Source organism: Gopherus flavomarginatus, chromosome 2 (genome assembly GCF_025201925.1).
Source record: "Gopherus flavomarginatus isolate rGopFla2 chromosome 2, rGopFla2.mat.asm, whole genome shotgun sequence".
Classification (NCBI taxonomy): Eukaryota; Metazoa; Chordata; order Testudines; family Testudinidae; genus Gopherus; species Gopherus flavomarginatus.
The window spans coordinates 11,991,109-12,018,629 of NC_066618.1; the positions used below are offsets into that span (position 1 = coordinate 11,991,109).

The following is a 27,521-nucleotide window of genomic DNA, read 5'->3' on the forward strand; positions in this document are numbered from 1 at the left end:
ATGGGGTACTGTAATGTATTGGTTTAGGGCCCATTTCTGCCACGTTTACTCATGCTGACTACCTTATCTTGAGTTTAGCCCCATTGCAGCCGGTGAGACTACTAATGGAATAAGGTACTGCTCAGCATGAGTGATTGTCCTTAGAGTGAATGTGGTGATACCCATGCTCTAGTAGCCAGCCTGGAGAGGATAAAAGCTCTTCTCCAGAGAGCTAATCAGCAACCTTAATTGGAGTTTGGACATTAGTGAAAATGGACTTGTATGCACAATTCCTTAATATTAATAGTCAGGGTGTCACTTGCACTTCCCTACCCTCTATCTAAGTGATGGTGAGGCAGAAGTAATCAAATGCTGCAAACCGCATTAATTGACAATGTGATATTTAGGTCCAGACTTAAGAAATTAAAATCCAGAGGTCCATGGAAGGAAGTATGCATGCGTTTGCTTGTTTACATTTGTGTGCAGTTGCATGCAGAGTTGAGCAGTTGTCTGTCCAACAGCTTAGACATCCAAATATCCATTTACTCACAGACTTTAAGGTCGGCAAGGACCATCACGATCATCTAGTCGAACTTTCTGCACGTTGCAGGCCACAGAACCTTACCCACCCAGTCCTGTAATAGATCCCTACCCTCTGGCTGAGTTACTGAAATCCTCAAATCACAAGGGCCAGAATTGCTTGATGAGCTGCAATAACTGTATGTGCACAAGTCTAGGTGCATGCATAATTAAATGTATACCACTGATCTCTTCAAATACATCTGAATCCCTTAGGATAAAGTAAGCCACAAAAGAGAGGCATACAGGAAGGAAAATATATTACGGAAGTAATATAGAATCATAGGACTGGAAGGGACCTCGAGAGGTCATCTAGTCCAATCCCTGGCACTCATGGCAGGACTAAGTATTACCTAGGCCATCCCTTACAGGTGTTTGTCTAACCTGCTCTTAAAAATCTCCAATGATCTCCAATCTCCCTAGACAATTTATTCCAGCCGTTAACCACCTTGACAGTTAAAGAAGTTTTTCCTAATCTCCAACCTAAACCTCCCTTGCTGCAATTTAAGCCCATTGCTTCTTGTTCTATCCTCAGCGGTTAAGAAGAACATTTTTCCCCTCCTTCTTGTAACAACCTTTTATGTACTTGAAAACTGTTATCATATCCCCTCTCAGCCTTCTCTTCTCCAGACTAAACTAACCCATTTTTTTTCAAATTTCTCTCATAGGTTTTCTAGACCTTTAATCATTTTTGTTTCTTCTCTTTAGACTTTTTCCAATTTGTCCCTGAAATGTGGCACCCAAAACTGGAAACAATACTCCAGTTGATGCCTAATCAGCATGGAGTAGAGCAGAAGAATTACTTCTTGTGTTTTACTTACAAAACTCCTGCTAATACACCCCAGAATGATATTTGCTTTTTTTTTTTTTGCAACAGTGTTACACTGTTGACTCATATATAGCTTGTGATCCACTATGACCCCCAGATCCCTTTCCGCAATGCTCCTTCCTAGGCAGTCATTTTCCATTTTGTATGTGTGCAACTGATTGTTCCTTCCTAAACGGAGTACTTTGTATCTGTCCTTATTGAATTTCATCCTATTTACTTCAGACCATTTCTCCAGTTTGCACAGATCATTTTGAATTATAATCCTGTCCTCCAAAGCACTTGCAACCCTCCCAGCTTGAACATGTCTTGTAGTTCAGCACTGTAAGTACATGAAAACTACTAATAGTCTGTTTCACTGAAGTGAAATCACATTAATAGCTACTGGTAACTATCATCACCTTAGAGGACACGTTCACCTACTCTGAACTTTCCAAACACCGTGTCTTTCATACCAGAGTTCTCCCTTGCACCTCTTTTTTTTTTCCTGGCTATTTTTTATGAGTATCTTTCAGGAATATGCAAATTTATTTTGGTCTTTTCTGGCACCTGATGCTTCAGTGCAAAGGGCCAGATTCTGCCTTCCCTGCACTGCAAAGTTACTCTTAATGGGGATGTGAATTTAGGAAGTTTTTCCCACCACCTAGACTATCTCAGGAGGATTGCAACTCACCATTCAAGGGAGTGCAACTTGCCCATGGTTGCAGAGCTGGGAATAGAACTCATATCTCCTGATTCCTGCCCTGTACTAGGCCACTCTCCTTTGGCTTATTAAGGGTTCCACAGTCTTAAAGTTCCAGCCCTTCCAAGATAATTTCCTTTTCATAATCCCCACCCAACTGCTGGGGTGATTTCCATATGGGCATTTCTTTGCAGTTCCTCACAGAAAGTCCGTGCGTTCCTAGTCCATCAAAGAGTTTAACCAAATCCTCAGTTCAAAGGAGACAGTTTCTTCAGGATTCACAAGCTGATATGGAGATCACCACTGTGACTGTCACAGATAGATGAAGAGATGGGTATCTTTGAGGGATGTCAGAGTCAGCAGAGGAGCAGATGTTGTCTCAGATCATTATCTTTTAGTGGCCGTGTTACAGCTTAAACTAAAAAAGATCACAAAGACTGACAAAACGACTGTTGCAGCAATAGAGATGTTCAAGGACCAAGGAACGGAGATCAGATTCAAGATTGCACTTAGTAATTGTTCTAGTGTTTTACCGAACCAGGCTGATGACAATCTAGAAGACAAATGGTCAAACTGGGAGAAGACAGGAGTTGAGAGAGCAGAGGAAGTAATGGGCCATTGAAGAGGGTGGAAGAAAGAGGTATAAAATACATCTGGACTCTGGACAGTGATTGAGTGGAAAGCTCTGAAGGGGAAAAAAAGAATCGTGCAAGACACAAGCAGAGCTCTTAAAGGAAGATGCAGAGGAATAGAGAAATAAAGGAGAGATGCAAGCAAGGTAGAACTACCTGTGGCCACATGAAAGCTGCAGAGGCAGAAGTATTAGCACAGAGGGGAAACTTTTTAAGCAGCTCTATAGAATAGTGAAAGGCTTCTCTGGAAGAGACTGTCACAGGTAATGCATCTCAGGGGCTTTCAGGAAGAGATAAAGAACAGGGGCTTTCAGGAACACTAATAGAACGTTTTCATTCTGTATTAAACTGTCTGGAGGAGAGACCTATCTTGGGAGATCCTGAATAAGGGTACAGCAGGAGTCCTTCCTGCAAGGAAGGGCCTGCAAGTAGCAGCTACCGCAGGTCCTAAAGGGAGGGTCAAGGGAAGAGAACCAAGTGAGAGGTACATGAGAGCTTTCTCCCTTAGGCTGAGGGATGAGAGATACCTGGGAGCCTGAGCTGGAAGCCTGACTGGAGACGGGACCCAACCAGGGACCACAGCCTGCCTGAAACTCTGGGTTGAGGGGGAGTGTGACCACTTGGGTGTTGGGAGTGAAATCCAGGAAGTTGGGCCAGCTGGAAGCTGGGAATAATCTGAAAAGAGGACTACCATCTGACTGAAGATTCAGTTGTTTTTTGCTATTTTTCTGTTGGACTTTAAGTGAAGGACTTTGAGGCTTTGTGAAGAAGCAAGTGGTAGGAAGTCGCCGAAGGAACCAGCCTCGAAGCACTCCAGAGTACTGGATATCACTGCCTCTCATAGGGCCTTGGCTCTGAGCCTGGTAGAGAGGGAGGTCTGGACTCCCCTCCCAATCACCCTTTTTGTGGAAAGGGCATTAACCCCTTCTCACTCCTCATTGGACAGGAGGAGAGAATAAAGACATCGTCAGTCTGAATTCAAGGGCGTGCCACCCACAGGGATCTGGAGATGGGCTGAAAGCCCTTTTTTTGCAGGGGGCGGGAATGTTGGACTGTGTATTTTGTTAGACTCTGTTACCCTGGAAGGGGGCAAACTTAATTGGTGACCTGATCACTATCTACCAAAAGGTGGACTGCCACCACATTGAAGTGATAGCTGGCGAGGGATGCTGGAGATGGGGAGAGCTGGGACCCAGTGAACTAATAGAATTCAAATAGAGGTAGCAAGGGCAGGAGGCAAAATTCTGATGGAGCAGCTAACAAAACTCTAATGAAATATGGGTGGAAGAACAAATAACTTGCCAGAATTGCCGGAAAAGGATGACTTTATTCAGTGCCTGAACTGGAAAGGTATTGTACTGCTATCAATCCCATGTAAAGTATTGGCTACTGTTATGCCGAACAGAATGAACAAGATGCTGGATGAAATATTACTAGACGAAGAGGCTGAGTTCCATCCAGATAGATCATCAAAAAAGCCACTGCCTGCAAATAATCCATCTTAATCAACTTTGTTGACTTAACGAAGGTGTTCAATAGTGTCCCCAGAGAGACCCTGTAGATATTGCTAGCAGCTTAGAGATGCAAGACAAACTGATCAACATAATGAGGAGTTTATATGATGAAAGTTAGATGCATAGTAAGATTGGAAACAAGGCTGGGTGAGTGGTTTGATATTGTGACTGGAGTTGGAAAAGCATGTGTGGTGTCACTGACACTTTTTGCATTAGCAATAGATGATGATGAAGTGGGTAACAAAAGACATTGTGGATGGTGTGAACTAACCTCTACCTATTAGGGATTGGACTGAGACCAGCAGGGAGAGCAGATTATCCCACATCTGCCTGTTGCAGGTTTTCTTGCACTGATGAGTCTGATCTAGTCTGGCAAAGCCAATGTTCTGATCCTTCAGTTTATTCATCATTGAAGAGATCGCGAGCGCTGGGGATCTCAAAGGCACCCCTCAGTACCCAAAGAAGAACTGCATAGATTTGGGTGCTCCTGCTCATGCATTTTCTTTCTCTGCGTATAAAGCAAAAGGCCTGTTTTATTGTTTCTAACCTTAAGTGTAAGATTCGTGTATTTGAATGTTAGTTTAATTGCCTTTACCCTTTTATATTGATCCTTATTTTTTTCTCTTATTCTGTCTGTTGAGACAGCATAATAAAATACACGGGAATCAAAGTGCTTTATGGTACAGACTGTGAATCCCTGACTCCCATTGGTGAGCAGTTCCTCCATTTTCCCTGGAAATACTCATCAAGAGATCACAAATTGGCCCTACAAGTTGGCAAATGATCATGACAGTAAGATGGGTGTAAAATTACATGACCTTTAATGGGACTTTATTGTTTATACAATATATTTGTATTGAGGTAGCACCTAGTGGCCAAGGCTCTGTTGTGCTGGGCACTGTAAAAACATAACCAATGCCCCAAAGAACTTTCCATGTAAGTGTAAGACAAGAAATAACAGAGGACAGTGAGATGACTGGGGACCTCACCTTGGAAGGGAAGCTTTTAGAAACCTAACGACGTACTGCAAATTATGCAAATACACAGTGTTTTGCTAATTTTGATGCTAATTAAAAGTAGGCCTCTCTTGTGCAAGCTGAGTGCATTTGAAGGCTAGTGGGATTTTCAAGCCACACTGATGGTGCTGTAGTTTTTTGAAAGGAAAAGGAAGTTGCTGCTATAAAAAGAAGCAGCTCCAAAGGGAGTTGAGCCTGAAAGCAGTGAAGGAAGAGATGAATTGCACGTGGATTAGCCAGTTAACTGGGTTGACCTCTGACAATCCATACATTCTAGTTCAAATCAAATAATTTTTTTTAAGTGCACTTTGGTGACCAATTTCCTCTCCTTCTTCTCCCTAATTTTGGCCTTCCCTGACTCTCAGTCCTGCTTTAATCCCTTCATCCTGAATCCCTCTGCCTCGCTTCCCACCTCCTGCTCTCCCTTGCTTTTTCTCACATCTCTTGCCTGTTATCACTAACTGCTCTCACTTCTTGAGCAGCAATCCCCAGATGCTAAAGCGGAGTATGTTGGCCATAGGCAGCTGGATGAAATTTAGGGCACCCCTGAGACTGTTGTATGTTGCACCAGGATTAAGGAACTGGGTAGGGGGCTTCTGTTTTTCAGGGTTTAATTTTTGCAATTTTTGAGTTCTATGTAATGTCCAAAAAATGGGTTTTTTTTCGGGGCTTTCTTCTTCACACCATAATGAGAGGATATTTTTTTCAGGTACTTCCCAAAGTTTTCATCTAAATGAGATCTACTTGTATTTGTATTATATGTCTAACAATGACTTGGTTTGGTGAGCTGAGCAGAAGCATAGGTTTCTGTAATTACTTTTTTTAATGGGAACAGGTTGCTAGCCCAATCCCAACCCCTTACCAGGAGGGCTGGCAGACTGCGTTCGGTCTGTCTGTCATGGGTGACCAACCAGGAATTATGCTTCTGCCAGCATAGCTCTCGGGGTCATGGGTGCACGCATGGGGTGTGTTGGAGTTCATCCATTATTACTTCACATCCTTGCTTTGGAATGAGGACTGTGCCCCCCATAATACACACCCATCTTGCACACTGAGTTCACGATGTCGCTTATAATACAGTGTGAGCTTCTGATCAGCTTTGGTCTGGGGCCATCGCCATAGCACAAATTCTGAAACTTTTGTGAATCATGGACTGGTGCAGATCCAGTACTTTTACCTGTAATTGTGTCATTGGAGGTGTATGAAGACAGTCCATTAGTAACACTCTCTTCCATTTTTTCAAATCTTTTTCATGTCTCTAGTAAAAGCAACTGGCTTAAAGCATCTGTATTTCCCAACTTCTCACCAGTTTTGTATACAATGGTATATTCATAGACTCTTAATGTCACTGGCCATCTCTGGATCCTGAGTGATGCCGTCTGTGGCATAATTTTCATCTCATTAAACAAGGGTGAGTAGAAGTTTCATCGGTGCAAATTACAAATCGGTGCCTATATATAATAGAAATATCTTCTGCACATGAAGATAACAGCTAATCCCTCTCAATCTAGCTATTAATAATTATGACCAGCAGAAGACAGTCTGGGATACAAATTCAGTTAGCTTTTCTTATCCATTCTCCATCCGATGAGCTAAAACTGCTCCAATTCTGAAGATGCATCACAAATCAATATCAGTTGTTTGTCAGCCTCATAATGGTCCAGGACTTATGGGGACTGCAGCAATAGTTTAGACTCCTGAAACTCTTGTTCGTGAGCTGATTTCCAATACTGTTTAACCCCCTTTTTAAGTAGCATATATAGAAGCATTAGAAGTATTAAGTTTGGCAAAAACTTACTAGGGATATTCTGCAAGCCTCAGTAAGTCGTCAGCTCCGAAATATTCCTAGGTGTCAGAGCATCCCTAATTGCTTTCACTTTATCTCTCACTTGCTGGAGTCCCTGGGCATCCACTTTACAGCCCAAGGATATCACTTTGTATGCCAGGAAGGAACACTTGTTCTGTTTTCGGTGCAGACCTGCTTCCTTTAGCCTGTTTTGCTCTTCTGCCAAATTTTGTAAATGTTCTGGTTCTGTGGGACCTGTGATTAATATATCATCCAGATATACTGCCACACGTGGAATTCCCTGAATCAATCCCCCCACGGTTCTTTGGAAAATAGCAGGGTCTGAGGACACACCAAAAAGTAACTGTCATAAACAGATAGCTAAGGGTTAATGTCTCTTTCACCTATAAAAGGGTTAACAAACAGTGACCTGAAACACCTGATCAGAGGACCAATCAGGAGACAAAATACTTTCAAAACTGGGTGGAGGGAAGTTTGGGTGTGAGTTCTTTGTTCTTTGTCTTAGTTCGGTGACCCTCTCGGCTCTGAGAGTGATCTTTCTATCTCCAGGCTTTCTAATCTTCTGTTTCCAAGTTGTAAGTACAAGGATAGTAAGACAATAGGTTTATATTGTTTTTTTGTATTTACATGTGTGTAGTTGCTGGAATGTGTTAAATTGTATTCTTTTTGGATAAGGCTGTTTATTCATTTTTTCTTTTAAGCAATTGACCCTGTATATTGTCACCTTGATACAGAAACCATTTTATGTCTTTTTCTTTCTTTTTATATAAAGCTTTCTTTTTAAGACTTGTGGATTTTTTTTTAGTGGGGGCTCAAGGGGATTGAGTCTGCAGCTCACCAGGGAATTGGTGGGAGGAAGAAGACAGGGGGAAAGAGAGAATCTCTTTGTGTTAGATTTACTAAGCCTGACTTTGCATACTCTCTGGGTGAGGGGGGAGAGAGATTAGATCTCTCGGTACTTGTGTTTCAAGGACTTGAAGCAGGGAATCTCCCAGAGTACCCAGGGCGGGGAAATCTGGGAGGAGGTAAAGAGAGTGGAATCCCTTTGTTTAGATTCACGGAGCTTGAATCTGTATATCTCTCCAGGAACCCAGGGAGGGAACACCTGGAGGGGAGGAGGGAGAAGGGAAGTGGGTTATTTCCCTCTGTGGTAAGACTCAGGGCATCTGAGTCTTGGGGGTTCCCCAGGGAAGGTTTTGGGGAGACCAGAGTGAGCCAAACACTGGAATTCTGGCTGGTGGCAGCGATATCAGATCCAAGCTGGTAATTAAGTTTGGAGGTTTCATGCTAGCTTCTCATGTTCTGAACTCTAAGGTTCAGATCTGAGTAGGACAGTTATGACAGTAACTGATCATATTTAAACAGTCTTTGAGAATTTACAGTGACATACTGCTTGCAGTCTTCTTTCAGGATGATCCATTGGTAGTCATGGCTCAGATGTAACTTTGTGAACAATTGCCCTCCTGCTAAAACTGCAAAGAGCAGTTCAGTTTTGGAATTGGGCACTGTTTTAATTGAGACCATATTTACAGTCACCACATAGGCATATGGAGCCATCCGGCTTCTTCACTGGGACTCTTGGGGCAGTCTATCTAGAAAACTTTACAGGTTCAATCACGCCAGTTGCCTGTAGTCTTTTTAACTCACTTTCAACGTTTTGTTTCATGACACAGAGTACAGATCTCGGTTTGAAATAGCAAGGCATGTCATTTGGGTTTACGTAGACTTTAGCAGTAGTGCCTTTTCAAGTATCCAGTTCATCTTTAAATACTTTAAATATGGGTATCTAAAAGTTTCCAGAACTAGATCATGTTCTGATTTCAAGTGAAATTGGTGAATCCAGTGAAAGATCAGCCAGCCCCCCTCTTCTGAGCCACGTAGGGTCGGTGCCTCTGACTCCTAAAAATAGTAGATGCCTTACTTGTCTCTGCTACTAAACATTCACGTTGGTGGCTTGCAGTGTCTTTATGCCTTCTCCAGTGTGGTGGTAATTTTGTCCTACATTTCTGCAGTGAAGGTGGCGCACTATCTTTCCACAAGGTCCCTTATGCTTCTTGGCTTATAATAGTTACATTATCTCTAAGGTGCCACAAGTACTTCTATTATCTCCCATGTACAGCTCAAATCATATGTTTTGTTTCCCTTTTCAGACAGCCCAATATGAATGGGACCTATTTCAGGAATACTTGTTTGTCATAATATAGATAGTAAAAGCTGCTATTTCATCTTCCTTTTCACTACTTTTCACCTAAAGTACATGGAAAGTACCAAGGCTATGAGGCTGCTTTTTTTCCTGGTTTTGTGTCTCTGCTTTCCTGGTATTGTTTTGACACACTTCAGATGTGCCCTGTCAACCTGCAGATGTGACGTTTCTCTTTTTTTCAATCCACAGTCCATTGGGTTGTGTTTGCCTCCATGACTATAACAGTCTCTGCTAGCTGATTGGATCTGTTTCCCGGGTTGCCTTGCAAATTTTTTTCCACCTACCTTCTATTTCTTGTGTGCTGTTTCCAACTGCCCTGTGTTTTGTGTTTGTAAATACTGCAAAATTGTATTTGTTGATTCCATACCCTGGGCCAATTTCAGAGCTGTTTCAAATGTTACTGTTGTCCAGACCGCAATTGCCTTTGCCTCTTTGTCATCATTAAAGCCACAAAGTTATCTGTCTCTTAGCACTTGTGTCAGGGACAAACCATAACTACAATCTTGAGAGAGCTTCCTCAATTCTGCCACAAATTCCATTACTGTCTTCCTGCTGTCCTTGACCAAGAGTTAAACTTCAATCATTCTACTGTTTCACTAGGTGTTGAGTTGAAACATTTTTTAACAGATTTCCTAGCTCATCAAGCTTTTGTCTACAGGCTCTTCAGGGATCGACAGGTTTCTCCTTAAACTGCAAGTCTTGGCCCCTACACTGACGACTGTGGTAGCTTTCTCTTTAGCGTCATCTGAAATACCGTTAGCAGTGAAAAAACAAGCTCTTTCGCAGTATTCTTTCCAAGTTTGGTGTGGTGGATTAAATCATGGTGAAATAGTCCCAAAGGTTGTAGTCATTTCCCCATGTTTGTAAGGGACTGTAGGCCTTACTTACAGACAGGTCCGGCTCTAGGCACCAGCATCCCAAGCAGGTGCTTGGGGCGGCAATCTACAAGGTGTGGCAGTCCCTGTGTTTTTGCCCCCAAGCAGCGCGCAGAATTGTTGCCGTGGACGACAGGGGCAGTCCGTGTGGCGTTTGCAGTTCCACAGCGGCGGCAATTCGGCTGCAACTTCTGTGTTCAGCTGCCACTGAATTGCCACCGCCACGGAAACGCGCATGCTGCCCTAACGGCACACGGACTTCCCCCGCCGTTCGTGGCGGCAATTCGGCGTGCTGCTTGAGCAGCAAAAACAGTAGAGCTGTCCCTGCCTACAGATGTCTTCCCAAATCTTTCTCTTTTTTTAATTTTCACTCTTGTAAATTCAACTTTGTCTCATCAATGTATGTTGTATTGTAAAACCATACACACGTCAGCCTCATTAGGTATTAAGAGTCTTCATTCAGGCCAGACACAAACACATGTCTGCAGTGGCTCTGCAAGTGTAGCCTACACACCTCCTGGGTGAGGTGTTCTGTCCCATCTAGTGGCACCAAGACCACTTAGAGAGAAAGGTAAAATGACTCTGCTCGACAGCCTTCACTAACAGGCAGTTGGCTTTTGGCTCATGCACTGAGCTACAGAGGTCCCAGGTTCAATCCAGCTGCTGAGGATCAGGGTTTGTTGGCATTACACTGGCACTGCTGCCAACAACAAACACCTAAAACTAGATACCCACACATCTCCTGATGTAACTATCTGCCCGCTCTCCCCTAGTGGCTGGTATATTACATGCAAACAAGAAGGAGAATTGAAAGCTATCAGAATTACCTGGGAAGAAGCGAAGGCTGCAGCAAGAAACCATCAAAGATGGAATGTAGTGGTGAAGACCTTACGTTCCACATGGAATAGAGGCACAGGGAAGTTAGTTTAAACTTTGTATTCTTGTTACTGAACCCCTGGTTTAGGGCATTTTATTCCCTAAGGCAGATTAACATTACAGTGTGTCTATGGAGGATGTCCCTGTCTTGCATTTAAGGACCTGTCTACACAGACCAATTAATGCACAACATGTTAGTGCGCTTTAGAAATCACATCCCTGTTGCCTGCATTATTGCTCCATGTAGACAAGTCCTTAATGTGAGACAGGGACATCCTCTATATACACCCTGCAATGGGAAAGGAGGGAAATCAGCATGAATTGAGTAACCACGTCTGCTGTGTTTGTTGGATAACTTCCCCTACCCCCTTTTCTTTTTTAAATCAGGGATGTTCATCAGTTAAAACCTAAAATCAGAAGGCCTCTGTCTCCCCCTCCTTCCTCTCATTTCGCCCGCCTCAGGCAGACAGGAGAATTTGGGTCACAGTCTTGTGAAGTGTTTTGAATAGAGTTGACCAGGAAATGACAATCCCGTTTTGTGGCACAGAAAGAGAGAGAGAGCCAGCCACCAAGTGGCTCGAGCACTGGCCTAGGACCTGGGAGCCCCAGGTTCAAGTCTCTGTTCTGCCTGATTTGGAATGAAACACTCTGCTCTAAATCAAGAGAGTGCAGGGAGTTGAACCCACAACACTCACATCCCAGCCCAGTGCCCTAATCATTAACTTATAGAATCACTGTCACCAGTGAGAGTGTTGCCCTTGGGGGGGCCCCTGAAGAGCTCGATTGTGGGGCCCAAACTGTTGTTGCCCCATGCCTGGCTCCTGCCCCCACCTGGGGCTCTGATATCTGGGTAGCCCTGCTACTCAGTCTGGATCCACCCTGGGCTTTCAGCTGCTCTGTCCTTACACTCTCCGGCCTTTTCCTGGCTTGCAGGGTCCCTGTGCTGACCTGCGTCTGAGCACCCACACTCCCGGCCCAGCATCTGCAGAGGAGTGAAAGAGGGCACCTGGCATGGGAACACAGGAGCTGGACCCACAGGCGAGGGCCTTCCGTTTGGCCTGCCAGGTGTCCACTGTTCCTTCCTGGTCCCCACTAGGGCTCTGCTGTAAAGGCAGCCCCCATACCTGGCTCCGGTTGGCCTCAGGCTCCTGGTAGTTCTGGCCCTTTCCTTCCTGGCTGCAGAGTGTCATTGGAGCTGGCAGGTCAGCATGGAAATGCTGCAGCCAGGGCCGGGCAGGGAAGCACAGTTGCTTGGAGCCAGGTGTCAGGGCCATCGCTACTACGGAGCCCTCAATGGGAACCAGGATGGAGCAGCTAATGCCTGGCAGGCAAAACAGAAGGTCCTTGTGGACTGAATCTGGCTTTCAGGGGACCCCCCTCGGTTCCTTAGGGACCCCCATTGATTGCAGGTGCCTAACTCTGCCACAAACTGTCACCCCAGATCTGGAAACCATTATGTCTCCCTGCAACAGTTCAGTAAAAATGTTCTGACCAGCTGTAGTTTTGAGGTCCTTCAGAATGGAAAGTTCTGTACAACTAAGCCTCTGTTTCATTACTATGGCTTTTAGAGTGCCTTCACTTAGTACTTCATACCCCATTTCCAAATGGGATCACTTCCGCTTCCTAGAAGAGTTTTATTTATACTTGACACAGGAAACACTCAGGGAAGAAGATTGAAAAAAAAATCACGTTTATTCAAGGATCATTTCCTTCATTAGGGGCCTTGTTTACGAGGGGCGTTACTTGCTGAGCCAAAGTTGATTTTCAGCTTTGTTAGTTGAACTTTAACCCACTGACATTAATAAAATACATTTCTCTCTCTCTCTGAGAGCTGCACGTGACAAATGAAATAACATCTCCTAGGCACAGGTTTGAATCTTTGAAAAATACTTTACCCCCATGCCAGTGTCCTCTTGAGCCATCCTCCAACAGTCTAGAGATCCTGTGAAATGGTTTTGTGGCTGATCAAGACAAGTGCATTCAAACCGAGGGTCAAATATCTGAAGTATTTTTGTGCTCATTAGCTGGAAGTTTGTATGTGACACAGGAGGATTTGTGATTAGTGACACTTCAATCAGGCCTTTGAATGAGTATGTAACTCTATACCAGTCAAGTGCACTTCTCTTTTGGGTACTTATATGGCCCCTACTGCTCTTTACAATTTTTAATGCATTTATCCTCACACACCCATGTGAGGCAGGGCAATGCTATTGTCCTCATATCTACAAGTGGGAAACTGAGGCACATAAAAGCTAAGTGACTTGCCCAAGGTCATTCTGGTAGATCAGGGAATTGAACTGGGGTTTCTTCACATCCTGGACTAATACCCTAACCACCAGGCTATCCATCCTCTTAAGGGTTAAAGTTGATCCTACATGCTGATATTAGTTTCCAACCATTACTAAAGTTCTAGGATAAAATCCTAGTTCCACTGAAATCACCAGCAAAACTCCTACTGATGTCAGTGGGGCCGGGATTTCACCCCTGGTGTCTCTGTATTTCTACAAATTATTGCTTTTTCCCCAATAGATGTATTGTCTACTGTGGAAATACTGTGGTAATGGGGTAATAAATAGAAGGATGAAGGGGTGAGAGCTCAGGGGCAACATTCTCGTTCCCTCTCTCTTCTTAAGGGAACGCCGAGATAATCTGCTATAACTTTAACATGTTGCCCCCTGGACACGTGCCTGGCAACCCTTGAAGCCAGTGGCAGGCATGTGCAATACTGAAGGGTTTCCCAGCAGCACGGTACAGCAGGGGGTTTATAGGGTCACTGTGGCAGCGAATCCTGCTGGAGACTTCAGGCTTTGTCTGCGCGGGCTGATAGGTGGGAAGTACAGCTTCCATAAGGAAAGCGAACTCTGCTGCACTGCCCATCCGATAAGATACAAATGAACATTTTCAGCTGTATGTTTAATGGTACATTTGTACCATAAGGCTGCGTTAACATTGCTCCTGGAGTCAATTTTAACATAGGCAACCAAAAAGTGAGTGGGGCCGGCTGGGGGAGGGGCAAGAAGACGATGGCAGCTGGGAGATGCCATTACCCAGCACATCCCTGGTGCAGCCTCTACTGGCAGAATTCTTATAGACCCCATGGAAAACTTAAAGCTGCCTTGCCTGGGAGTTCACTGTCCCTGTGGGCAAATGCTCCTCTCTGACTGTCTCCTCCTAGCAATGCAGGATGGACATGGCACTTGAGGCCAGACTTTCAACTGAGCTGCTGCCTGGACTTATTGTTCATACCCAGAATGTGCATGCACCTGATCTCTGCAGATATGGGTACCTGCCAATTGCATTTTATATATTCCAGCATCTGAACACGAGCAAGTGTGAGAATTTGCACTCATCAAGCCCATTGGGTGAAGTGGGTTTTGCAGCTGAAAAATCTGTCGTATATGCACAGGTATGAGAACCATTAAGCACTTGCACCTACAAAGTGCATGTGCAATTTTGTGTATTCACAAGCAGAGCCTGGGAATGGAAATTCAAACCATTTAAGTGCTTCCCTAAAGACTTAAAGAATATTGTCTACTGCAATATGTTCAGGACACAATTGTCCAAGCATCACATAATTATTAAATCCAAAGCCAGTTTTTTTTTCACGCTGTGCAAAATGGAAGTCCTCAGTGAGGATATGGTCATGTCAAATTTCAGATTCCAAGCTCCATTAATCTTTTATTATAGCACTACTCAAGAGGTGTGGTTAGAATTATTTACAAAGGAAAATGTACATGTTTTTACTGTCCTATAACTCAAAAATTGCCAAAGTTTTTGTTCAACTTTCAGAAAATAAAACAAATAAACCCTAATCACCTTTATGATTACAGCATATACACAAATGTAAATAAGAAACACAAAATACTCTTTCTGGAGGTTGGAATGTAACACTACTTTATTTCTTAGAAATGTAACACTACTTTATTTCTTAGAAATAAAGAAACCAAAACCAAACAAAACAGACTGCTCCCTAAGGCAGAGGGACCCACCTTTTCTGTAGGCTGGCTCTTTGAAGACTGACTGACTGGAGCCTCAGTTTGCATGCTTCCCTACAGTGCCCCCTAGTCTGCAAGCAGGACCTGGAAACCCCTTCACTTAAAGTGATAAGTTTGTCATTTTTAACACAATTTTCAATACACCCCTAATTCCTTTCATCTGAAAATAACCATGGAAATTTCATCCTCAAAAATGAATGTTTTCAGTACTTATGTGTGTGAAAACAGAGGGTAATGGAATCCTGTTAGGTATCTTCTCAACCAGTGCCTGCTATAGTGATACCTCATTCTCTCAGGTGTTCCCAGCTGATGTCAGATGCAGCTAACAGAAGGATAAAATTAACTTCCATTGACTTGTATAGTAAAGCCACTTCATACAATATATGTGTGCTGGAATGGAGAATATCATGAACATTTATATTGAGAGCTGAAATCAGAGCTATAAAATCGTCTCGCCTCAATTGCTTAATGCACTGGCAATGGTTCATACCCATTGTATCCAACCCTGTTGCTATGGGAGAAAGCAGTGAATCCACACAAGTGGGTAGCCAAGTTTCAGCTGCGTACAACACTGTGTGAAACTGAATGGTCTTCTACAGAAGTAGCACATGCCATAAGCAACGAGGTGATCCATTGTGTGTCACTTCACACCCAGATTTGTGGTAGTTTTGTGTCTAGGTATCATTTCTTCCAGCTCTGTTGAATACCCTGAAAATTGTCAGTAATGCTAACTAGCCATCAGCACGAGAGGTCAGTAGCCATCCGTGAGATTCCCCCCACCTCTGCATCACCTCTCAAATGATCATAAATGTCTTGTAACAAATACATAGAATCATAGGGTTGGAAGGGATCTCAGCAGGTCATCTAGTCCAACCCCCTGCTTAAAGCAGGACCAATCCCCAGACAGATTTTTTACCCCAGTTCCCTAAATGACCCCCCTCAAGGATTGAGCTCACAGCCCTGGGTTCAGCAGGCCAATGTTCAAACCACTAAGCTATGTGGATTCTAAGCCATGTGTATTGCCCTCTGTGAACTATCCTACCATTAACTTAGGTACTGGTAGGTTTAAAGAGACTCATGGCGTAAACTTCCATTATTTAAAAATACTAAAAAAGACCCAGCCTACCCTATCCTAGCAACTGCTTCAGTGATTTTTTTAAAGGCATTTTAAGCAGCATGTAAGCATTTGCGCTCTTGGTTTGCTCCTTATTCCGACGAGCCATGCTGCACGGCTGTGTAACAGCTGGGCTGACCCAGCGCCATATGATGAAGACAAATGGACAAAAGGAAGGATGAGGGTAAAGGGAGGAGGAAGGTGAGATGAGGAGACGAGGATGCAGTTGCATAGCTTTGTCCTGTGTGCATTTTAATTAAGTGGCTAGTCTTTATTTTATGTTTCTCTAAATTGTCAGTGTCTCTCTCATAGGCTATAGCCTGCAATAGACAAAGGGAGAAATGTTGTAGTTACACAAAGTGTTTGTGGGGGGTGGGAAGGTGATAGAGTTTATATATAATAAAATAGTTTGGACTTCAAAGTCATAGTTTCCTCTCAAGATACCACAGAATTATCTGGCATATTCCCCAGAGCTAGAATAGACGCCTGCTGTTTTGCACAGCCCATGGGTCTCTTAAGGCTATATTTCAAATGAACATGAAATTGAATTTAAGAACTCATTTCTCGGCAAGGACTTCAAACGTTTAGTTTACTGGTACCCCTTCGGGGGTGGGGAGGAGGTGTGTGTGAGAGAGAGTTAACTTTCACAGCACAGAATGGTCTCCAGTCCATTGATGTGCTGAGCAGGAGTTCTGTAGGTGACACAATACTTTTAAAATAAGGAAGCAGGACGAATTGGCAAGTAATTCAGTGGAGCTCTGACAGGGGCTAGATGATATTATTATCTGCTTTCAGAGAAGGCAGTGAGGAGAAAGCAATTATATCAGAGGGGGGAATTAAAAACCAGAGTGACTGGAGTCTGTATTGTGTTAACTCTCATTAACCAAATGGCGGCCTTTGAGACATCCAGAATGTTTGGGCAAAAAGGCAGATGCAGTTTGGGCTTCATTCTGATCCCGCTCGGCCAGTTTTGCGCCAGCGTAATGCCACTGACTGCCAGGCAGTTACTCCTCCTTCGCACCCGGGTCCCCAATGGAGATTCAGACTTTCTGTGGGCGGTTTGTTTTTTAAAGGACGGCTGGCTGGGCCTGAACAACGCTCAATTAAAACGGAAATCAATTCAGACAAAGTTCATGTGTTGCTTTCCCAGCCTCATTGAAATGTTGTTTTGTCCCCACTTGTGTGGCATCTCATGCGCCTGACTGTGAGAATCTTAACAGCCAATGGGAAAGCCAGCTGGCTCGAATTCAGCCTGCGTGACTAGTTTGACTGGTTTGTTAGAAAGGCCACAAAGCTTGATCCACATCCTGAATCGTTGAGTAGTTTGCTTTATATGCTACTGTATAGGAAGGCAGCACGTATGAAGAGTAAGTGGCTCCAAGGGAGTTAGGCCTTGTTTACACTATATGTTTTGCTGGTGTAGCTATGTCAGCAGAGTTCCATAGTGTAGACAAGGCATAGGCCGACACAAGGAGGCATTCCTGCCAGTGTAAGACACTACCTCCCTGAATGGGATAGCCTAATTTTGGCAATTAATTTGGCAATTGATCTTTGATTATCAGCAGGTAGGTATGCCTAGTGGTCTGTGTGATGGGATGTTAGATGGAGTGGGATCCGAGTTACTTCAGAGAATTCTTTCCTGGGTGCTGGCTAGTGAGTCTTCCCCACATGCTCAGGGTTTTACTGATCGCCATATTTGGGCTCGGGAAGGAATTTTCCTCCAGGGCAGATTGGCAGAGGCCCTGGAGGTTTTTCGCCTTCCTCTGCAGCATGGGGCATGGGTCACTTGCTGGAGGATTCTTTGCAGCTTGAGGTCTTCAAACCACAATTTGAGGACTTCAATAACTCAGACATAGGTTAGGGGTTTGTTACAGGAGTGGATGGGTGAGATTCTGTGGCCTGCATTGTGCAGGAGGTCAGACTAGATGATCATAATGGTCCCTTCTGACCTTAAAGTCTATGTGTCTAATGACGGTAGCTATGCTGACAGAAACACTCTGGGAGTTTTGTCGTCATAGCTATGTCAGTTAGGGGTGTGATTTCTTAACACTCCTGGCCGACAGCTATGCCATCAAAACTTTGCAATGTAGACCTGGCCTTACTCCCAGTTTATACCAGTGTAAGGGAGAGGGAAACAAGGCCCTAGTATGTATAGTAACAACTTTGTAAACTACATGACACACTCCAAGTTGTGGCATTAGGCACCCAAATGTTCACTAACATTTTTGCACAATTTATTTAACCTCCTTTTCATAAGTCTGTGAGAGAGATGGCAATTTCCTGCAATATCCTTGAGAAACCTTATTGAATTAAATTTAAGTGTGCCCTGGGTCCGTTGTATTGAATGGTTTGTGTATTCTAATGAGTGGGATTGTATGTAAACTCTGTGGGGGGAGATGTGCTGTGAATCTTGGGAAGTGTTCTGAACTTCAAAGGACTGTTTTGAACAGTGTACCAGACATGAATGGACTCTTGGGACAAACAGTATCAAGCTGTTTGCTTCAGGAGTCTCTAGGGAGAGGTGAATGCAAATCCCTCACCTCCTGGCTATGCCAAAACCAACCTTCTGAAGCTACAGTCTGAGGATGGGACCACTATCTGCTGATCATCTGATTCCAGAGTCTCAATATCAAAGGTCCAACTGTATAAAAGAAAAACTAAGCTATGCATGGTGGTGATAGTTCGGAGCTAAGGCTGTTAAAAACTTTTAACCACAGATAAACCCTGTGGTGGGGTTTGAAGGAGTGACTCCTACCAGAGCCCTTGTTGGAGTTGGTGGGTGTCTCTGTTGAGCTAGTTAGCGTGCATGTGGGGTTTTGTTTTGTTTTTTTAATGTTTTCTCCTTAATGTTTTCTCCTTAAGAATAAATGTGCTTGCTTAAGAATAAATGTGTGGTAACTTGTAACTGCTGGCAATTACAGCTGTTCATAGCCATTGGAGAGAAAGCAAAGCACAGATGCTGGCCTGTGTGTGCTGTCTGGTTTACTGGGAATATCACCATGAAAGCAGGGAACTGTGCAGACTGGAAAAGTCCCAGTCAGGAAGGAGAGAGACAAAAATCTCTGCCCCAAAGAGGTGGCAGCTACAGAACCAGGAGCCTAGAGTGGGTGCCCTCGAGGGACTGCAGAGGGGAGATACAGGCACATGCAAAAATGTACCTTATTTTTAAGCTGCTTTTTTCTGTGTTTTTCACAGTCCTTTCCTGTCTTCCTGAGTGTGGCAGGTTATCTATTCTGCAAAGCCTACAGAGGCAGAATTCATTATTTACCCAGAGAAAAGACTCTCATTTAACATCTATACCTGTAAAGCTATCACCGTGTGTGTCGGGCGGGGGGGGGGGGGGTTGTGTGGTTAACTTGTGCATTTATTTATTTATTTTGGTCCCTATTAGGAAACGCCTACAGAGAATGCCTGGGAAACGGGACATGGGCTTCCAAGATCAACTACTCTCAGTGCGAACCTATTCTGGACGACAAGGTCTGTATCTCGCTTTCTCTCTATTTTTCCAAATGTCATTTTTCTCAGCGTGCTGGAAAAGAAGGAGGGTCTTGTGGTTAAGGTGCTAGTCTGGGACTCAGGAAATTAAGATTCTATTTCTGGCTCTACCACAGGTCCCAGTGGGACCTTCGGCAAGTCATTTACTGTGTATCTCTATTAAAAAGGGGGAGAGGTACAGTAACACTCCCATTCTTTGGTTATGTCTGCACTCCAACCAGTGGTGTGACTTCAGCACGTGCAGACATCCTCAAGCCAGCTTTGATCATGCTCGCTCAAATAACAGCACTGAAGCCACAGCAGCACCAAATAGTCGGTCAAGTGCATATCCTGAGTCCTGAGTGGGTTCAGGGAAGTGCACAGGAATTTAAATTTGAACGTTTTTGGAGGGGCACATTAAACACAGAAAAGAAAGGTTCACATGACATCCCCCACCCCCAGATTTCTCGGGACATCTCTAAAGGGGACACCCAGGAACAGCTCCCCCTGGTAGCAGCACTCTTCCTGTCTGTGCAGTCCAGGGAGGGAGGAAACAGCAGAGCGGCTGGCCTGCTGGCTTAGATCCTCCTCCCCACATCCTCACAGCTGCAGCCTACTGCTTTTCCTTCCCTGCTGCTGCAGTCCCAGTGCTGCTGCCTGCTTTGCAGACCCCCACTGAGGTGAGTGGGAGTGTGTGAAGGCAGAGAGAATGTGGGACTCCAGCAGGGGGTGAGGAGCTCAGCTTTCTCCCTCTCCGGGCTGCAGGGACACATGGAGATTTTGGGGGGGAAACCGTGCCCCTGCTTGCCCCCCTCTCTGCACACCCTCTGGGTGGGTTTGTGCAGCCTGTGCTGCCACAGCTCCCCTGCCATTGTTGCTCAAGGAATGTCTATACATGCAGCATAGACATCACCTCAGTCTGTCTGGGCTACTTAGACTGTGAGCTCTTTGGGGCAGGGACTGCCTCTTACTCTGTGTTTGTGCAGCACCTAGCACAATGGGGACTGAATGTAGTTTGGGGTCAATAGCTGCTACTGTAATACCATTGTTACTACTAGTACTGTACTAATATATTCACTGCTGCCTGGTATGTTTTTACTACCTGGTCCCGCAAGGCACATGGCATCTTTCAGTCCCAAGCATTCCCAATCCTCAACCTCATTTTATCATCAGCAGAAACAGGGAGAACTGACAATAATGTAGCCCTGTAACAGAAGGGTTGGACTGCACCTAACTTTAGCAGAGCCAGCACACCCTGTAATACACAAGAGCTTACGGAAAAGTTATTCCTCTTTGTTAAATTCTACAGACCCTTTCAAGAAGGCTGGAAGCTTTGTGTGCAATTCTGTGTTATCAGATTGGCAGCCTCGCCTTGTAGATGAAAGGGAAGTTCACCCTTGCACAGAGCACAGGATCAACATCCCTGTGCCAGTTTAATCCTTTTTATTCTCCTGTTTGTAAGTGGTACCTAGGCTTTGTGCTAGCTCTCTGCCCAGGGATGAATTTCACGCTAGAAGCACAGGGATTTACAGATACTTCTTTGTTTTTTTCTCTCCTTTCCTGGAGAGGTGCAAGGCCCTTTACAAACATATGTGAAGATGAAGTCCCACCTGACTGAGAAGTTTATAATCTAAATTAGCCCTCCTTCTAGCAAAGGAGAGGGGACAGGGAGGGAAGCACCAAAAATAGCTGGCTCGTGTTCAGAATTCAATCGTTCATTCCAACGTTTTGCTTTCATTTAATGTGACTTATATGTTAAGGTGGATTAAGGGCAGGCATGAAAGCAAGAATAGACAGCACAGGACTCACCATATTGCCAACCCCAAGTATTCAACATTCATGAGTCAGACAGAGCCCCCAAAATCTTGAGAGTGCCTTCGAAATCATGATTTGTTTAAAAATATAAATAATGGGCTGCTTTTCATTTCCCTTTTGGTTGGTTTCCAAGTCTTTCGAGTGCACTCAGGTCATGTTTTCAAGCTCTTCACTGCAACCAGGCGGGCTAGACACTTACATTTATTTTAAAAATGAACCCTGAGATTCTCTTACATCCCATGACTCCAGGAGTTGGAGCCTGAAGAATAGCATTGCATATTGTGAGACCTAGTAATGCAGCATGAGAGGTGGTTGGTTGGTGGTAAGCTAGTGGAAAGAGGTGAGATTTAAGGCAGAAATTGGAGTTGGTGTGTGAGAGTATGTCTATCGTGCCGTCATGAGGGTGATTGCACTAGTAGTGAAGTCACAACACATGACTTTTGTAGATCTATACTGAAACTGACTGGTGCCCTGGACGGGAGAAGGTGATTTTAGAGCAAGAAATATGTTTCCTTTAACTTAGATCAGGCAGGTGTGGTGCACTCAAGCCCAAATAGTATCTTTTGCTGTTCCTGTCCAGGGAAACCCATTCTAAACCCACATCTTCTTTTTCTTGCATGACTTTGAACAGTTAACATCCTAGTAAAGGCAAATACAGATGAGCTTTGTTTGCAGAGATTGGATAGATGTTGCCGCTGCATTAGGGGATTTTCTCCTTTGCTCTTTGCTTTAAAATCCTGCAGCTAGGATAATATGATAAAACTTTTTAAGCCACTTATTTCTTAAGTATATAAAAGCTGTGATTCCCTGTGCCCAAAAGCCTTCTGTGTTTGCTAAAGCTTAAAAACTCATTTAGCAGATCCTTAAAGGGTTATGGCAAACTTCACAAGTATTAAAGGTTATGAATATTCTTGAAACACCTAACTGGCGCTCAGATGTCAGAATTAAACCTGGGTTGATTTGTGAACAAATGTGTTCCCCACAGATTCCTTGTAATTTCCTTTTTGATTAAAAGTGAGATGCACCCACATGCATGCGCTGTTGTTACTGAATAACCCTAACAGATGCCACAGATCAGCAAGTTGGTGCCAAGTGACCACATTCTTCTGTCTGTTTTTAATAGAAAAAGGTGCCATTTTCAGGCCTGGATGCTTATGCTCAGGAGCCTAAATCCTTATCTTCAGAGGAAGCTGGGCTCTGATTCTTCAAATGTGACTGGTGCACCAGGAACGGAACTGGAAAGCTGCAGAGCCAAAAGCACTAGCTGGGGGAATAACAGACACATGGGGGGGGTGGCGGCCTTTAGCACACACTCACGAGGGAGTTCCACAAACACACATGCTTAACTTTACTCTCAGGAATAGTCCCATTGAAGAGGGGCCCCTTATGTAAATGGGGATGGCTAGTGCATCATATTCTGGTCACTTAACTTCTAAATTCCCCCTGAGTGATGGGCAGTGCCCCACCCCCTGCACTTTTGGGTGACCAGGAGTGCTTATGATCTGACAACTGTTCAGTAGCATTCAGGGAAACTGATGTATGGTTTCAGCTCAGCCCCTCTGCTTATAATATATGGAGATATACACCTATCTCATAGAGCTGGAAGGGACCTTGAAAGATCATTGAGTCCAGTCCCCTGCCTTTACTAGCAGGGCCAAGTACTGATTGTGCCCTAGATCCCTTAGCAGTCCTCTCAAGGAGTGAACTCACAACCCTGGGTTTAGCAAGGCAATTCTCAAACCACTGAGCTAGCCCTCATGCAAACCTTCTCCATAACTGGCCTGAAGTACCGTTCTCATTCGCAGGCCATTCGAGAGTGCACAAGACGCTGTAAAAGGGGGACTTTCTGTAGCTGCACCTGCGCACGGGGCACATCTGGTTTTGTTCTGCGTAAGCTTGGTGGGCGACCATGTTCTGACATTGCTAAGAGAGAAGGGGCGAGAAGTAGCTGCGTTAGGAGATAGAGCAGGAGCCAACAAATATGGCTGTGTCGCAAAATGGTACATGGGATGTCAAAGCCCCCAGGAGCCTAAAGGAATATTTTGGGAGACAATACAGAAGCCTTGAGTTAGCGTAGACAACTGGGCTCCTAGTTTTCCTTTGTCTCACAGGTCAATTCAAACCAGCCCTTCAAGAGACTCTAGAAAATGTGTGTGTTGTGTGCAGTAAGACCCAGGTAGTGGACAGTGCCAGCACTAACAGTCAGGGCTTCTAGACATGATAATTCAGTGCAGCTATGGGATGAAATCTAGACTGACCAGACACTCTGCAGAGCCTGCAAAATGCTTCAGCAGGGTTAGAGATACTTGCCCTTTCTGCAGGAACTGTCTGGGGACTCGACCAGCAGAAAATGAGATCCAGCTCAGGCTGAGGAGATGTGCTCGGTTAAGTGGAGCTATGATTACAGTCAGATGTTGAGTCGTTGGCCATGATGGTTTGGAGAGATTAGGGAATCACACCCCAGCTGGGACAGGGAAAGTCTCTTGAAGGAAGAAAGGCATCTTGCGTTTGTTTGAACTCTGGCTGTAAAGAGACAATTTGGACCAGCCCTGTGAATCCAAGACACTGAATTGGTTTTCCTGCACCTGGTCCCAGTTTAACCGATAGAGACTGACTCGAAACAATGTTGCTATATGTGCAGCACGACCACGTTATCAGTAATGATTGTCACTATGTCATATCAGCCAATCGGTCTCATTCTAGTGTGTATAGCATGACATGGCTGATATGACACGGCTGGTAGACATGGCTGATACGACACAGCTGGTAGACATGGCTGATATGACAAGGCCATGTTATTCTGTATACTAGATGACTCTTCATCCACTTGTTAGTGTTAGGAGCTGCCTCGTGAGCTAGCAGCAGGATTTTACCCTGGTAACTTCAGCAGTGCAAAACTGACATCAGCTACTTGAACTGAAGGTGTCATCTGTCTGGCAGCAGCAGTAGATTATTATCCTCTATGTGAACAAGACATGGGGAAGGGCGGGGTTGGGGCTGCAATATACCATTCATTAGCAGAGCTTTCATTGACTGGGGGGATGGGTAGGTTGGCTGTAGGAAAAAATGTGTCAACGTTTTGCAGCACTGCTGCTGTTGCTCCAGTTTCTACATGTGATGTGAACTCTAGCATAGACGGGCCATGGGTGGCTTTACCACCATATCAGCCCAGTGTTTTACAGGCATTAATACCATGTTTCTCTCTACGGGTTCTGAGTTTGCCTTGGGGAAAACCTGAGTCTGTTTTTAGCATTATCAACAGCAAAGGTGGTCCTTTTTCCTCCCTGGTGCCAGTGTTTGAAAAGGAAGTTCATATTTCAAAGTTTGTCTTCAAAACTGTAACACTGTACAGTATGTGCAAAGTTAAAATAATAGTTATGACACAAATGAGATGAGTAATATCTAATTTACAATGTAAGCTCTTCTAGGCAGGAGGAAATATTATATTATTCCAGAAAGTGCTTAGCACTCAAATGGCATTTAAGCAAAAAATAAAGACTATAATGCATCGGATCAATATATTTTACATGAATGATGTATGCAAACTGCCATTTGATGAGTTAGGTACAGTTCAAATTATAAGCCATTCCTTACCCCTTTGGTTATCCGATGACATTGGTATAATAAAGGTCAGGTTGTTTGATTCTTGTTTCTGTTCTTTCTCAGGGCTATTCAGAAATGGGCAGATGAGGATGAGAGTTTAGGGGATTTCAGAATGCACTTAACTCCCCCTCCACATATAACTTAGTTCTCTCAAAGGACAGCATATTATGCTGTCTGCTGAAGACTTAGGTAGATTTGATCATGAAAATGTTGCCTGCAGGGCAGTCTTTCTAGGGACCTGTTGGGCGGGGGGGTTCATTTTTCACCACTGAGAAAGCTATTTACTTCAGCTGTTAGAAAATCATTCCTCAAAACCTTATGTGACCACAAAGGATTTTTCAACTGAAATGAGAATTTTTGATGGAAATTTTCATTTTGGCCTAAGGGAGTTTTGATGGGAAACTGAAATTGTTGGGTTTTGACAACCAAAAAAAAAATTGCTTTTCATTTTCTGAAGCTTCCTCTCCCTTTCTCTCTTTTTTTTTAATTTTGCCTTCCAGTGGGACCAAGTGTGAGGAGGGGAAAATGATAGAAAGGGGGGAGAAACGGAAAATTTTCCATTTACTCAAAAAACTTATATATTCAATGAAAAATTGGAATAAAAGGAAAATGTTTCTCTTTTTACTTTAAAATTTTCAATGGAAAATCTTTGCTGGCTTTCTACCAGTGCTAGTGTTCATTTTAATACTGCATTCTTACCACCCACTAGCATGAAATATGGGCTGCTTCCTTCTGACTACAGGCAATCTTTTATGTATTTGTTGTAAAAATTAATCAGTTAAACACAAAACAAATCCCATTGATTTCAATGGGCGTATTCATGTGCTTAAAATTAGACCTGTGTCTGCAGGATCAGGGCCTATCTGATTTATTTTTACAATACCTTGTGACAGAGAGAAATGTACATGAAAGTTTGCCACAGAGCAATCACTGTCAAAACTGGGTTTAGAATTTGGGGTCTCCCGGTCCTGTGCTCAGATCACCAGATTCCAGCTCTTTCAAATCTTTATGAATTCAAATATGATTTTGAAGGCTCAGACCCTTAGTTTGCAAAGTGCTTCAGTGACACAGAATATTATTTATTATTTATTTTCATGAGCAAAGTTTAACCATTAGAGTTAATATATGGGAAACCAGCCTAACTTTAACACTGGCTACTGAATAAATATCTGAACATCTAACAAAGAAATTAATTTTGCCATCTCATTTCCTGTCGGAATCGTGAGAAGTTTGTCTTTCCAGAGTGTCCTGTGCCTTTGACACCATAGCTGGCTTTAAGGTGTGAAGATTTAAGCCAGGTAATACTGAAACCTTTTGAAATTCCAGAGAAAAGTTCTGTTTGGCCAGATCTGTATGGAAAAAAATCCAAATGAAACATACGTTGTAGTTAGAACTGCTTGTTTATGTCTGGACAATATGCTTGGCTAATCCATAAACTGTAGCCCTTGGGTCATTATAATAACATCATCTTACAATCAAGAAAAGTAATTATCGTTTCCTAAACTGATTAACTGTTCCTTAATGTCGGTGCCCCGAGACTCTGCTGATTTAATCATGTTATCTCTTTGTCTCCAGAGGAAGTATGCACTCCATTACAAGATTGCTCTCATCATAAACTACCTGGGGCACTGTATATCTATAGGAGCGCTGATTCTTGCCTTTATGCTTTTCTTGTGCTTGAGGTGAGTAATCTATTCATATTCGGTTAATTTTCTTGGGTGTGTGACGATTTCATGTTACTCAGTCCCTGTGATAACATCCTCCAGATTGTGTATGGTGTTGGAAAACTATATAGATCTAATTCTTCTCACTGTGTATGGCATTTCCACTGATTACTGTGCATATAATATATCAGTGATGTGCTACTGCTCTGTGCTAAGAGCCCTATTTGTATTCAGAAGTAAAACTCAATGATTTAATGCTACAGCAGAGAACCTGTGAATGCAAAGAGCGCTTGATAAGGGAAGGATACGTGAGCTGGTATTTGAGTGGGTCAGCTTGCAAATTGCTATGCAAATGCATGGAAATGAGGCGTGTTACATGCTAGCTGATGAGTGAGTGCCTGATCCAAAGCCCACTCGGGTCATTGGGAGTCTTTCCTTTGACTCCAGTGGGTTTTGGATCAGTTTTACCTGTTCCATCGCCACCATTAGTTGGGATGAAAACTCGCTAAGTGTTTGGGATTGTCACCCCCAGTGACCAGCCTGCAAAGAATAAACCTTGATTCTAATTGTAGCTTCCCCTGGCTCTTGCACTGGCTCTCAGAGGAAGCACTATACATTGGTGCTTGAGAGAGAGATGCAGGAGCCTGCCCGTGAGAAGGAAGGGAGCCTTGCACTCAGGGTTCTGGGACTGGACTAAATCTCTGTTTTGGTCACGTGTATTGTCCTTTGACGAAAACCCTTGTTGGCACCACCCGTGTTAATTTCTGTTAAGTCCCTTCACCAGCCTAGCCAGCGTTCTCAATGGGCATGCGCATAATCATCTGCACGCAATCAGGAACTGCATGTACGAACTGGGCATGAGCCAAT

General features: G+C 43.9%; 1 protein-coding gene and 1 long non-coding RNA gene across 2 annotated transcripts in view; one reads left to right on the forward strand and one right to left on the reverse strand.

Moving 5' to 3' along the window:
• Nucleotides 1-27,521, reverse strand: part of LOC127045963 (uncharacterized) — a 593,465-nt gene that overhangs the window by 320,564 nt on the left and 245,380 nt on the right. The window lies entirely within an intron of this gene.
• CRHR2 (corticotropin releasing hormone receptor 2) overlaps nt 1-27,521 on the forward strand; it is a 199,314-nt gene that overhangs the window by 64,622 nt on the left and 107,171 nt on the right. The window contains exons 3-4 of the mRNA XM_050942736.1: nt 19,490-19,575; nt 26,566-26,672. Of these exons, the coding sequence (XP_050798693.1) occupies nt 19,490-19,575; nt 26,566-26,672 (193 nt within the window). The remainder of the gene's footprint in view (nt 1-19,489; nt 19,576-26,565; nt 26,673-27,521) is intronic.